This window comes from Mercenaria mercenaria, chromosome 13 (genome assembly GCF_021730395.1).
Source record: "Mercenaria mercenaria strain notata chromosome 13, MADL_Memer_1, whole genome shotgun sequence".
Classification (NCBI taxonomy): Eukaryota; Metazoa; Mollusca; class Bivalvia; order Venerida; family Veneridae; genus Mercenaria; species Mercenaria mercenaria.
The window spans coordinates 22,711,294-22,725,364 of NC_069373.1; the positions used below are offsets into that span (position 1 = coordinate 22,711,294).

The following is a 14,071-nucleotide window of genomic DNA, read 5'->3' on the forward strand; positions in this document are numbered from 1 at the left end:
AGTAGGTACCACCGGTGGACAACTCTGCAACAGTATTTACTGCAATGGGACAGCTCTACAAGAGTGCACTGTGGGTTTCACCCGCGGATAGCCATGGAACAGTAGGTACGGTCTACGGACAGCTCTGTAACAGCATGTACCACCCATCGACAGATCTGCAATAAAAGTTACCACCTTTGACAGATCTATAACAAGACACTATAATGGGTATTAACGAAATGAAACTTAATTAAACTACTGCTATCGCTATTAAAACGATTAAAAACCCTGCAATACCGCTTTGTCAGAAATTTTTGTCTAAATTTTTGCAATTTTTGACAAATGATTTCTGGGACATCTGCTCTCCAAAGTTTGATATTAAAACTGTGGATCCAGCTGGTTATGTCCCCTTTTTATTTAAAATTTCAGATTGATCAATGTCCCTCTGGTTTTACAAACTGCATCTTATTAAAATTTCATCCTTATCGTCGCCAGCAACATATATGAAAACGCCCAATATTTCATGAATTTTGACTATCTCACTACATTTTTGTTCTTACTCTATTTAAACTCAAAATAGTTGTTGATTTTCCTCAATGTACTTGCTAAAATATACTTAAAATATTACTCGCTCATTATATCATACTTTTATTATATATGTAGAACGATCCATAACCCTAACATCAGTATTGTATGAACTGCATATTTCATTTTTGGACAGAAAAGTTGGATTTTTTTTAGTTTCTGTGCTCGTTTCTTGCTTGAAATATATTGATTTTTACTCGTACTTGTTCATCCGCACATCAAAATGTATATCCACACATCGCAATATATATCCTCAAATCAAAATGTATACCAATACTTCAGAATGTTTATCCTCTCATAAAATGTATACAATACATCAAAATGTAAACATCACATCAAAATGTATACCCTCGCATCAAAATATATATTCTCACATCAAAATGTATATCCATACATTAAAATGTATACTTTTACATCAAAATCTATATTCCCAGATAAAATTTATACTCTTTAATCAAAATGTATAACTCACTTCAAAATGTATACCCTCGTATCAAAATATATCCTCACGTCAAAATGTATACCCAAAGGCCTACATCAAAATGTATACCCTCAGATCAGAATGTATATCCTTACATCAAAAGTTATGCCCACACATTTAAATGTATACCTTACATCAAAATGTATGTATAAAAATGTTTTTTTCACATCACAATGTATTCCCTCATATCAAAATGTTTACTCTTACATGATCAAAATGTATATCATAAACCAAAATGTATACCCTTACATCAAAAAATGTTTATCCTTACATCAAAATGTGTACCCACGGAAGAAAATGTATATTCTTACATCAAAATGTGTACCTACCGAAGAAAATGTATATTCTCGCATCAAAATGTATACCCAAAAGGAATATCCTCACATCAAAATTTATACAGAAGAAAATGTATATTCTCACATCAAAATGTATACCCAAGATATATTCTCACATCAAAACGTATGCCCAAAATGTACATTCTCACATCAAAATATATACCAACGGAAGAAAATGTATATCAGAATTTATTTTATACACTTCTGTGAAATACTGAAATTTATCAGTGAAATAAAATTGATATTTTCACTGTTTCAAACAGTGAAAATATCATTTTTATTTTTCACTGGTAGATCTACGGAACTACATTTGAATGCGAAATGATATGAATTATCACGGTGAGGATGCGTACACCGGATATTGCCATTAAGTGATAAGGTATTTTCCGAAAACGTGATTATTTTTCGTCAACAAGGTAAGTAAAACCTGATTTACTATTGTATCATACTACTACAGAAGAAAAGAGCATTACTTTTCATAACTAGATACTGTGTATATGCTCTTACAAGCGTAAAATGAGTCAATCTTAAGTAGAAATGCTAAAATTTGTGATAAAATGACAAGTTTATCATTTGATAAATGCATGCCGTAAGCACATTTGTCCCGATACTATAACCTATTTGCATTGTGGGGAAAATCTGAATCGAACGATTTATTTAGTTACAAACAAAGAAAAAATGTGCAAAATTTCAGCTTTGTAAATGTTCAAATCATGTAGAAATCGGTGATAAATGAGCGTCGATGGTGTACTGTGTATTGAGTTTTCAAAGTAATATTTGTACTGTGTATTGCAGTTTGGTGTACTGAGTATTGATATTGAAAAACGTACATATTTTCAGCATTAATGGTCATTAGATAGACAAAGCATGTAGTTCCATTGGCCAAAATGATGGATTTTCTTTTTCTGTTTACAGATGACATTAGACTTCACAGCGAAAATAACAAGCACCAGTTTGAACACCGATATTACAACTTACAATTACAGCGGCATGCCAATAATCACTCCGAGAAACTGTCTAAAGACTAGCCATTGCCGATAAAAGGCACAACCACAAGTTCAGCCGTGAAGTTTTATAATAATGTAACTCAGGATATGATGACGATAAGAGTGGAAAAGGTCTCTCCTTATAAGAAGAGCAAACATGAAAATATGTTATACTTTTACCTTCATACTACAAAGAGATATAAACCTTGGTCAATAGACGACCTTTATCAATTATGGTGTCAATAGTTCAAAGGTCAAGGTCATAGGGGCTTTGAGTTTTTAACGTGGTTTCTCCTCAATAACCTTAGACTCACTTGACGTAGAACCCTCGAACTAGGTTCACTTGAAATTTTCTTAAAATAGTATAGTCAAAGCTATTTTTATTGTTTTAAATGCATTATTCTGAAAGGTAATTAGCTCACCACTTTCTTCATACGAAACAAAATGTGTGTCATATGCACTGAGCAATTTGTTTTAGAAGTAGGAGGAAACAGTGCCATGTGTTATTCTTGCACACTTCATTTGCAAGATATATGTCATTTCTATGCAAACAGTTCGTTATCATTGTTATGTGATTAACTTCCCTGTTAACCAAAATAGTATATTTGTTGTCAAGGTCAACTTCAAGCTATAATAAACGATCGGGAACTGACTTGAAGATCATTCCGATATTTTCATATATTCAAACTGTTGAATGTAAAATGTTTATGATCTTTGATTTAACATATTTATTCCCAACAATATACATAACCATATTTATATACTAACATTACAAGTACAGTTGGTGGAAAGGATTAGAAAGAAAGACAAATCTTATAGAGTTCTTCTATTATCTTATCATGATCTTTGCTATTTTATGAATATGTGTTTAGGTTTCAAGTTTGTTTAATAAATATTACAATGTACATGACTATTTGTTCTTTATCAAAGTAAAACATGGCTTTTACAATATTGCTTGTCAAATAATGTTTGGTAAAATAAATATGTCACAACAGAACCTATTTCAGTATCAATACCCACTCTTATGTAAACTCTAAGGTACACTCATCACATTTATGCAGTAACTAGCTACTTCTTTTAATGTCAATAAGTATTTGTCTGTTTGCTTTTCTATTTCCTCTTAATTTAGCGTCAGAAATGCGGTTTCTGTTATGCAAGCAGTTGTATAATTGTAAAATCATTGTAAGAGTTATAAGCCTGCTCTTCAAAACAACTTGCAGTCTTCACTATACCTCATATTAACCAAGTTGTCGATGAAAACATTTTGCGACGTCAAAAAATATAGGAAACTATAAAATCACTTAAAGAAAACGTTTCTTGGCAAACAAACTAATTAAAGCTATTTATTCGTTCATTTATTTTGTCACATTCTTTCATAGACTGTGTAACAATACTCTCCGAAAACCTTGTCTGTCCATGGAATTGCACTCTGGGTAACATTGAAAGTTCCATGTACACCGCCGTGTATGTGTCGCTAGATCATATTTTTGTACTGGTAGCATTGTGTAAATGTTAGGCTAGATGGCGTGGTAGGTAGCATGTTAGTGAACAGGCTCCTCACCATTTGCCCAAATCAAAGGTTTCTTTCTGTTCTGTTGCAAATTGGTCCCTTTTGTAATCGGGTTCCTTTTTTAAACATGTATGTTAATATTTTCTAAATCGACAGTATTTTTTCTGCTTTTTTTTTCTCTGCATATGTCTGGTGCTATTTTGTAATTTACTTTTTTGCGGTTTTGGTCGTTAGCACACGAACATATTCTCGTCATGTTGGTGGTGTTCAACAGTGACATCCAATGGCATTAAATTCGTTCGTCGAGCCAGTCATAAACACACATACATAAGTTGAATCTGCAACGAAAAAAAAATCACAATATGATATTTATTAGTTGGACCGGGCTGTCTGCAACATATTGAGAGTAAGTCTAAGTGGCATCTCAATGCAAAACTGTTTTTGAGATTCATTTAATATCAACTTAAACAATGCTCGATGGAAGAATAGAATATATCTATACATTTACAACTGGTAAGCATAACAAAAAATATTGCCCACGGTTGCACTATGGTGTAGTGAAATACGTTTAGAGCTTATTACATGAATTACAACAGAGTAAACGCTATAAATTCAAAGTAAAGCATCACGTATCTTCAGGGCTACAGAAAATATTATTTTTTACTTTGAAAAGGAAATGATAATGTACATTTTGTAAGATTCATTCTATAAAACTCAGCGATAATGTAAATAATACACAGTACAGTAAAATGTGATACAGGTCAATACACAGTACATTTATTTGCAATACACAGTACACCACCGACGCTCATTTTTCATCGATTTCTCTGTCATTTGAACATTTACAAGGCTGAAATTTTGCATATGTTTTCTTTGTATGTAACTAAATAAATCATACGATTCAGAATTTTTATCATAAGACAATAAGTGACGATATTGGGAGAAATGTGTTCCCGACCTGCAATTATCAGATGATAAAGTTGCCATTTTATCACAAATTTTAGCGTTCCTTCATAAGATTGACTCATTTCACGCTTGTGTGAGCATATACACAGCATCTAGTTATTAAAAGTAATGCTCTTTTCTTCCATAGTAGTATAATACAATAGTAAATAGGTGTTTTACTTACCTTGTTGACGAAAAATAAACACGTTTTCGGAAAATACCTTATCACTTAATGGCAATATCCGGTGTACGCATCCTCACCGTGATTATAAATTATTGGAAATTCCTTGCAAAACATTCTTTAGTAAAGGTAAAGATGTATAAAGATAATAAAAGGATCATAAATATTTACATTTTATCATAATAAAATGTCAAAGGAATCAGAAAACGTAATAGAACTATTTATAGTTTTTCTACAAAGACATCATGACGTCTTGACATTATCACGTAATGATGCGATGCACGTGACGTTGCGCGGGCAACCTGAATATAATCAAACCATTAAAACCATTAAAATGCATAAAATAAATAGAAAATTTGTTTGTTTCAGTGTAAGATCGAAATATATTTCACTCGTGAACACCATAATTTACATTTTCACTCGTGGCTGCGCCACTCGTGAAAATATTGCATTATAGCGTTCACTCGGTGAAATATATTTCGGTCTTACACTAAAAAAAACAACAAACATCCTCTATGTACACCCTTATATCAAAATTATTGAGTCGGTCGCAGAAAAAGACTTCCATGAATCTCTAGTTAAGTATTGATCATTTCTCCTATTTTTTTATCTTGCGTGTTATCGTCCAGTATACATTAAGTGAATTAGATTGTGCCATATATAGTGAGTGAATGTCTAAGATGAATGACTTTACATTAGCAGTATAAGATTTTGGCCGTAAACCATTCACAAATTATTTTCTTCTCCACAATGTTATCACTGTCTTTTCATTTTGAAAAATGGACGCAAGTTTGTGTTTCTACATATGGCGGAATTTAAAATTGACAAATATCTATCCCTTCTATGCTTATTATGTAAGTATACTACATAGTTAAGAACATGCTTTTTTTCATTATTTTTTTTTTTCATATTTAAATGTTTTACCAGTTATTCAAATGTTTTTGTTGTATCTCTTGTTGTAGGCTACTGACAAATGACTTAAATCTTAATTACTATACTGGAAATTAAATTTCTATGTCAAACATGTAATTAAGGGTTAAGGGGACATTCTTGTATACTTGGTGTCGTGTTTGTTTAAAGGAACTAAAGTCAAAATTGGAATATTTTGTACTTGTTGTTTTGTCTTTAATGGATATGACTTATTAAAGTCTTGGAACAACTAAAAGGCTGTAAAATGTGCGGTTGAATTTTTTTTTTTTTAAATAGAAAATCAATAGGTTGTTTTTGTTGTTCTTTTCTTCTTATAGTTATCTATACGAGTGACCGTGTACTCAGGGAGAGTGTACGTTCAGTGGGATACCCGGGAACACATCGGATACCCACTACCCGAAAACGCATTAGTTCGCGTGAATTATATTTTAACGTCGGATAAAGATTCTTGTAATACATATAAAATTCAACAAAGATAAATGACGTTACCCCGCCTTCTTGACAAATGTTGAGCAGAGGTGACGTTTCTATTTCATTCGGTAAATATTCCAGTTTTCTTGCGTACCAGACGGAAATTTCCAGTATTTTTGCTGCTGCTGGAAAAATCCATTTTATACCCCGCGGTATAAGATGACTCTCGTGCTGTATATGACGTATTACGAACTATATATATGTTGAAGATTTATGTAGTAATTTGTATTTTATTTCATAAAACGGGAATAAAAATCAGATACCTTGACAGTTCCTCTTTGTTCCTGATTGTTTATTTCTCGATTAAAAAATACGCTATGTTATCAAAAAGTCATAACGTTACGCTGCAACCGATAAAACAAAACCGGAACTAAACACTGTTGTTTGTCCATGAAACGTCATATAGCGTCTTTCCTGTTTACGGACGTTGGTTTCTCGCGCTTTGTTTAGATACGCTGCTGTAATAAATAGTTCTAAAGTTGTTCGGTTGATTATATTTTTATCATTATTTATCGAATATGGTATGCAAGAAAAGATTCTCTGTCACTGGCTGTGGGTGCAGATGGGAATATCCGGCTCTCGGATAACTGTTTATGCGGTAACTCGACAGAGCCTCGTTGTCGCCGAAACAGTTCCCCTCGAGGCCGGATATTCCCATCTGCACCTACAATCAGTGAAGGAATCTTAAAGGTGACTTTATTTAGGAAGAGAAATTAAGCAACAGATGGGGAAAGCAGTTTTACTATTTATTCAATGACTACAGAAAATAGCTTTCTCTTAAAGCTATAGAGATATCTTGATAGCATTATATATTTAAAAGATAGAACTACAAAAAGAAGAATGATTTGTGTAAGGCACTAAGGGATATAGAAAACTCACTTTTGTTGAAAAATAGAAGATCTAGCACTGTTTTAAAACAAGCTCTGTTGGCAAGTGTGCAAGCATTGTATTTGAAGAGATACCTTGAAAATGTTAAGTGCTAGCAGTTTTATTTTTCAAAAGAGAGGACAGAAAACGTTTCAGAAAAAAAAACTGACCCCTGTACAAATCGAATTTTGAACAAAGTAGAAACGCTTTTAAAAAGTAATTTGCTTTCGCGCGCATCATAGAGTGGGAGCAACTGTCTGTCGCAGAACAAAGATAGCTCTTTTAGAATACAGTTATTCCTTAAACTAAAGAGATATCGCTGTAACTTAAACATTTCCTGGAGTCATGTAATAAATAGTTTCACGGCTTGCCATACTTAGATTTAATTATTGAGTTTAACTCTGCTGCTTATAATCTATTATCGTGTACCCGCGTATCCGCGACGGTTGGATGACCGAGTACCTGGTACCTGGAGCCAATTGTTCTCCCCGCCAATGGTTAGCGGCCCACGAAAGCATAACTGTGCCGCTTAGCTAAACTTTTTAATTATCTGCATTGATGCTCAAAACTATGTGCTTTCTAAACAAAATTGAACAACTGTGAAATTGTTTTGTCTCTAGGTTTGATACGTTTGTGTGGAAGTGTTGATGAAAATTGTGATTACCTTGATACAAGTAGGAAGGATCGAACCAATCACCTAAAGTGCCCAAACTACGGCTGTTGTGGCGACTTTAAAAACAGACATTGTTGTGTAGGGTGAGTGTTTTTGTTCACAGATAGCTGAAGTTACATACATGTGTAGGTATGTTCGTATCTTTGTTAATGTGGCACAAACATAAAGTGATAAACAACCTGACTCAATAAAAACACAAGGGTGGTTTACTACTTGTATATAAAAGATCATTTTTTCACAAATAATCATGACCCTGAACTACGGCAATTGCCATCTGTAAGGGAAATAGTCATGACCCAGGACTACGGCAGTTGCCATCTGTTTGGCAAGTAGTAATGACCCAGGACTTCGACTCCGGCGATTGCCATCTGTTGTGCAAATAGTTACGATCTAAAAGAACGACAAATGCCATCTGTTGGGAAATAGTAATAACCTAGGACTACGACAGCTGCTAACTGTTGGGCAAATAGGAATGACCAAGAACTACGGCATTTGCCATCTGTTTGGCAAATAGTTACGATCCAAAACTACGACAGTTGCCATCTGTTGGGCAATAGTAATAACCCAGAGCTAAGAGCATTTGCTATCTGTTGGGCAAATAGTGATATGACCCAGAATTAAGACAGTAGCTCCCTGTACTATACGATCAAAAATAACGACAGTTAACATCTGTTGAGCAAATAGCAATGACCTAGAACTACTTTAGGCAATTCGTAATGACCCAGAACTTGCGACATTTGCCATCTATTAGGCAAATAATTACAATTCAAAACTCCGACCGTTGACATCTTTTGGACAAATAGTAATGACCCAGAACTACGACAGTTGCCCCCTGTTGGGCAAGTATTATACGATCCAAAATAACGACAGTTGCCATCTGTTGGGCAAATAGTAAAGACATAGAACTACGACAGTTGTCACCTGTTGGGCAAGTATAATAATTGGAAATAAAATGGTGCAGACAGAAAAATCTAAATTATGGTGTGAAAAATCAATGCCGTTGTATTTTGGGTATCAACTAAACACCTTATTTCACATGCATTATTTGAATATGAGATATTGCACTGCACATTGTTATATCACCTACTCGAATGTCTGAAATCACGCATATATGTGATATCAAGCAGCGGAGTTGCTGATATCAAACATTGTAGTGATACTCCCACTTACTGCAATTAATATGCAAGGAAAAATCAGTTTTAAAAAATGTTACTTTTGCATTCTGGATCAGTATGTTTTCTCATATTTTAAAAATAAAATCTTGATGTTAAACAAACTAGTTGATGATATCATGCATTCAAAATGAATGTGTGATATCAATAATTGGAATAGTACGTAGATATCAAATTATAATTAATGATATAAGTTTAAATAAATGACCCAAGTAGTGCATCCCTTTTAAAGGTGATGTATTATAAGAATTCATTTCGAACACATGACGAATATGTGATATCGACTGTTCCTATTGTTTATATCATATATTAAGATATGCATAAACATCCATTCAAGTATTCACGTACAATGTACTTGTAATCTGTTTTGAATAATTGATGCCATAATTATATAATAAATGTGTGATATCGCACAACTGAATTGGTGATATCACACTGTCATCTATGTGAAAATATTACGAATAGCGTTAAATAGTACAAGAGCTCGTCGAACACGAAATGCCCCCCTTGATGCAATCAGTAATTGCACAAGGAACAGAAATTATATGCTCACTGTAAACAAAAGTTCTACCGTTCTGGTTCAATCTGACCTTGACCTTTAACCTATTAACCTAACGAGATCACAGCGTGATCGTGGCGCCCACCACTGAACCATTTTTGAATGTTCCAAATGTCAAGACTAGCTCAAGGTCAAAATCAAGGTCAAATTTCTTATCGGTACAAAACAGTGTGCATGTGGTCCAAATTTGAAAGTTGTGGCTTGAGAAATGTGAAAGTAGGTCACTAGATCAATTTCAAGGTAAAATTTTATTTCGGTACACAAAACTATGCATGTGGTCCAAATTTGAAGCCTGTACCTTCAGAAATGTGAAAGTAGGTCACTAGGTCAATCTCAAGATCAAAGTTCATTTTGGTACACAAAACTATGCTTGTGGTTCAAATTTGAAGGCTGTAGCTTGAGAAATGTGAAAGTAGATCACTAGGTCAAAATCAAGGTCATATTTTATATCGGAACACAAAGCTAAGCATGTGGTCCAAATTTGAAGTCTGTAGCTTCAAAAAAGTGAAAGTAGGTCACTAGGTCAATAACAAGGTCAAAGTTTGTGTTGGTACACAAACCTATGCATGTGGTCCAAATTTGAAGGCTGTAGCTACAGAAATGTGAAAGTAGGTCACTAGGTCAAGATCAAGGTCAACTCATGTCAAGCTTCATCTTGCCACTCAAAACTATACATGTGGTCAAAATTTGAATGATGTAGGTTATGGACATGAAGGTTCTAAGCTTTTCCCTATATAAGTCCTTATGAACCATGTGACCCCCGGGGCGGGGCCATATTTGACCATAGAAGGGTAATTTGAACAAACTTGGTAGAGAACCGCTAGATGATGCTACATTACAAATATCAAAACCCTAGTCTTTGTGGTTTGGTCAAGCAGATTTTCAAAGTATGAGACCCCCAGGGCCAGGGCAGGGCCATATTTGACCCTAGGGGAATAATTTGAACAATCTTAGTAGAGGACCACTAGATGATGTCATATACAAAATATCAAAGCCCTAGGCCCAGTGGTTTTGGACAAGAGGTTTTTCAAAGTTTTTCCTATATAATTCTATATAAACCATGTGACCTCCGGGGTGGGGCCATATTTGACCCCAGGGAAATAATCTGAACAATCTTGGTAGAGGACCTCTAGATTTTGCTACATACCAAATATCAAAGCCCTAGGCCCTGTGGTTTTGGATAAAAAGATCAGAAACCATTTAAATGTTCCTGGCCAATGTGACCTTGACCTTTCACCTAATGACCTCAAAATCAATAGGGGTCATATGCTGGTCATGACCAACCTCACTATCAATTTTCCTGACAATAGACCCAAGCGTTCTTAAGTTATTGCCCGGAAACCATTTTCCTGTTCCTGGTCACTGTGTCCTTGACCTTTGACATACTGACCTCAAAATCAATAGGGGTCATCCGCTGGTCATGACCAACCTCCCTGTAAACTTTCATGACCCTGGGACTAAGCGTTCTTGAGTTATCATCCGGAAACCGTTTAACTGTTCAGGGTCACTGTGACCTTGACCTTTAACATACTGACCTTAAAATCAATAGGGTCATTTGCTGGTCATGACCAACCTTCCTATCAACTTTCATGATCCTAAGCCCAAGTGTTACTGAGTTATCATCCGGAAACCGTTTAACTATTTAGGGTCACTGTGACCTTGACCTTTGACATACAGACCTCAAAATTAATAGGGGTCATCTGCTGGTGATGACCAACCTCCCTATCAACTTTCATGATCCTATCCCAAGCATTCTTGAGTTATCATCCGGAAACGGATTGGTCTACATTCCGACCGACCGACCGACCGACCGACATCTGCAAAACAATATACCCCTCCTTCTTTGAAGGGGGGCATAAAAATGGACTTACTAAGGCTATTCCGAGCCAGTCAATGTAATGATCAGTGCAAAAAGGTCAAAATGGCCTACAACTATACCAAAGAGTGTAAAAGAAGATTTGTTTGATAGACTAGCAATGCGGTTACAATTTGGCTTCCTCAAATGAATAAATCGCCACAAACGAGACTTCAGACCCACCTTGGTGAGGGGCAAGTGATTCTTAACCACTCGGACACGGAGGCCTATCTTACATGCTAGTCTGTGTAATGACTATGGATCATTAGTACATTTATTTCATTTCAGACCTATTCCAATAGTTGCTGGCGTATTCGGATCTCTTCTGTTTATTCTTGTCGTGGCTGTGATAATAGGAGTATGTTGCACACACTACAAGAAAAAACACAGGACTCAGCCCGTCCCTACTATAACAGCAGGTAATTAAGGTTCTTACATATTGTGTGTTAAACTAAAGTCCCCACTATTACAGCATTTAAGGCTCTTGTCACAAGTATTATAAACAGAACTTAGCCCATCCCTGTTCTTGTCGGATGTGTGTTAAACAGGATTCAGTCGGGCTCTACTATTAGAGAAGTTACGTAAGGTTCCAATCGGTTGTATGTTAATGAGGTCTCAGCCGCCCCCCTACCACCACCACACACACACACACACACACACACACACACACACACACACACTATTACAAGAGGTATGGTTCCAGTCATATGTGTATAAAACAAGACTCAGTCGATTCCCACTATTAAAGCACTGTCGCATGCCGGTCTTAACTACAGCAGATAGTGTTTCTGACGCATGTTTGTAGTACATAACCCGGCAGGTACGGTTCCTGTCGCATGTGTGTTAAACTAGTAAAGCCGGTTAAGGGCTTGTCACAGGACTCAGCCGGTCCCTAACTAATTAGCGGACAAGCTTCTTCTTGCAGCTGTGATTACAGAGTCAACAAAATTATCTGAGTAAATCATCTTTTATATGTGTTTTGACAAAAAATTAGCTGCAACAATAACAACAGAAGCACCGATAACAACAATTAGCACAACAGCAGTAATCACTATTTTGTTGATGAAATTAATCAAAATAACATACATGTATATTTTATTGTAATGATAATACAAAAACATCACTACACATATGTTTTTCTATCATTTACTGTTTCAGAGATGTACAACGATATACCCTTGCCTTCTCCGCCAAGCCACGCTCCACTTGTTTATAACCCTTCGAGGCTTCACCCACCGCCACTAGTTACCCATCCTTTCCGACATGTAAAACCAGCAGAGTGCCAACAAAATCACCCACCACCGTCAAACTTACATCCACCAAGACTGAAAGCACTCAGAGCATGAAAAGATGAAGGAATACCTTTAGCGCCGACTAGAATACAGAAAATTAAATGTATACCACAAGCTCTGACTACAGTAGAGACAATTTAAGGTTTACCACTAGCGCCGACTAAAATATAGACAATTTAATGTTTACCACTGGCACTGGGCAGAGCATAGATAATTTACCACTGTCGCAAAACAGAGCAGAGAAGGTTTATCACCTGCGCCGACCAGAGCATGGAAGATTTACCACTTGCGCCGAACAGATTTAGCACTTCAACGACCGCTGCAAAGACAATTAAAGGTTTATCACTATCGTTAGACAAATAATTGGCTAAAGTAGGAATAAATACTTATTACTGAATTAGTCACGAAAACTTGTTTAGTTTAATAATTCTTGCAAAAATGACCAAAAATCGGTACCTCGTATGATAGAAACTGACATCAACTATAGACAAATCACTGGCGCAAAACAAAGGTTTACCACTAGCGCCAGACCCCTTGCGCAATGTATCATAAATGGAGAGTACCTGGAACCTCGCAAATATAGAACCTGGAAATGCGTCACACCCCAGTTATCATGAGAAAATGGATGCCGTTTTACATGGCAGATGAACATGAACACTTGATGAAGAATTTGAAAATAAGTTGCATATAGCTTAGACATAATATGATATCTACTAATGTACTTATTGTCAGACACTTTCATAAAGTTGTGTTTTGTGAGACGCTACTTTATTTTGACGAAAAGAAAATGCGGTAAAATCAACAGGTTCAACAAAAACAGTATTGAGTTTGCCGTATGTTTTGTTACATCTGCACAGAACGATTTCTATTTTACATACATTATCTCTAAACAATTTATAATATTTATCTAATGACTATTTTCTGTATAATATCAATCATACAAGGACAAAATAAGTGTTAAAACAATATGCATTTTGTACTTACACAATGTGCTGATTTTCGAGACTAAGGGGTGAGCTATATCTGTAATTTGACTTGATTAAACATATTCTTATTTAGAGAACTAACATGTCTATATATGCCTTTCGTACATATATTGTGTTTTAGTATTCTAAATATTGTTAATGAAGGTAAAATCGGCCCCCATCGATTTCCGTGAAACTTTGACAGAATAGAATGTAGGGATAACGCATGTTTTTTCGTGTTATAACATCTGCAGATTCCCGAGGGATTGGTTGGTACCCGAGCCC

At 35.4% G+C, this 14,071-nt stretch overlaps 1 protein-coding gene across 1 annotated transcript; it reads left to right on the top strand.

Annotated features, from left to right (window-relative positions):
* Positions 1–5,625: 5,625 nt before the first annotated feature.
* Positions 5,626–13,962, top strand: LOC123529718 (uncharacterized). Its single transcript, XM_045310221.2, has 4 exons — positions 5,626–5,856; positions 7,891–8,026; positions 11,818–11,948; positions 12,688–13,962. Exons 1-4 carry the CDS (start codon positions 5,808–5,810, stop codon positions 12,873–12,875), a joined length of 504 nt encoding a protein of 167 aa, XP_045166156.2. The 5' UTR covers positions 5,626–5,807; the 3' UTR covers positions 12,876–13,962.
* The last annotated feature ends 109 nt before the right edge of the window (positions 13,963–14,071 follow it).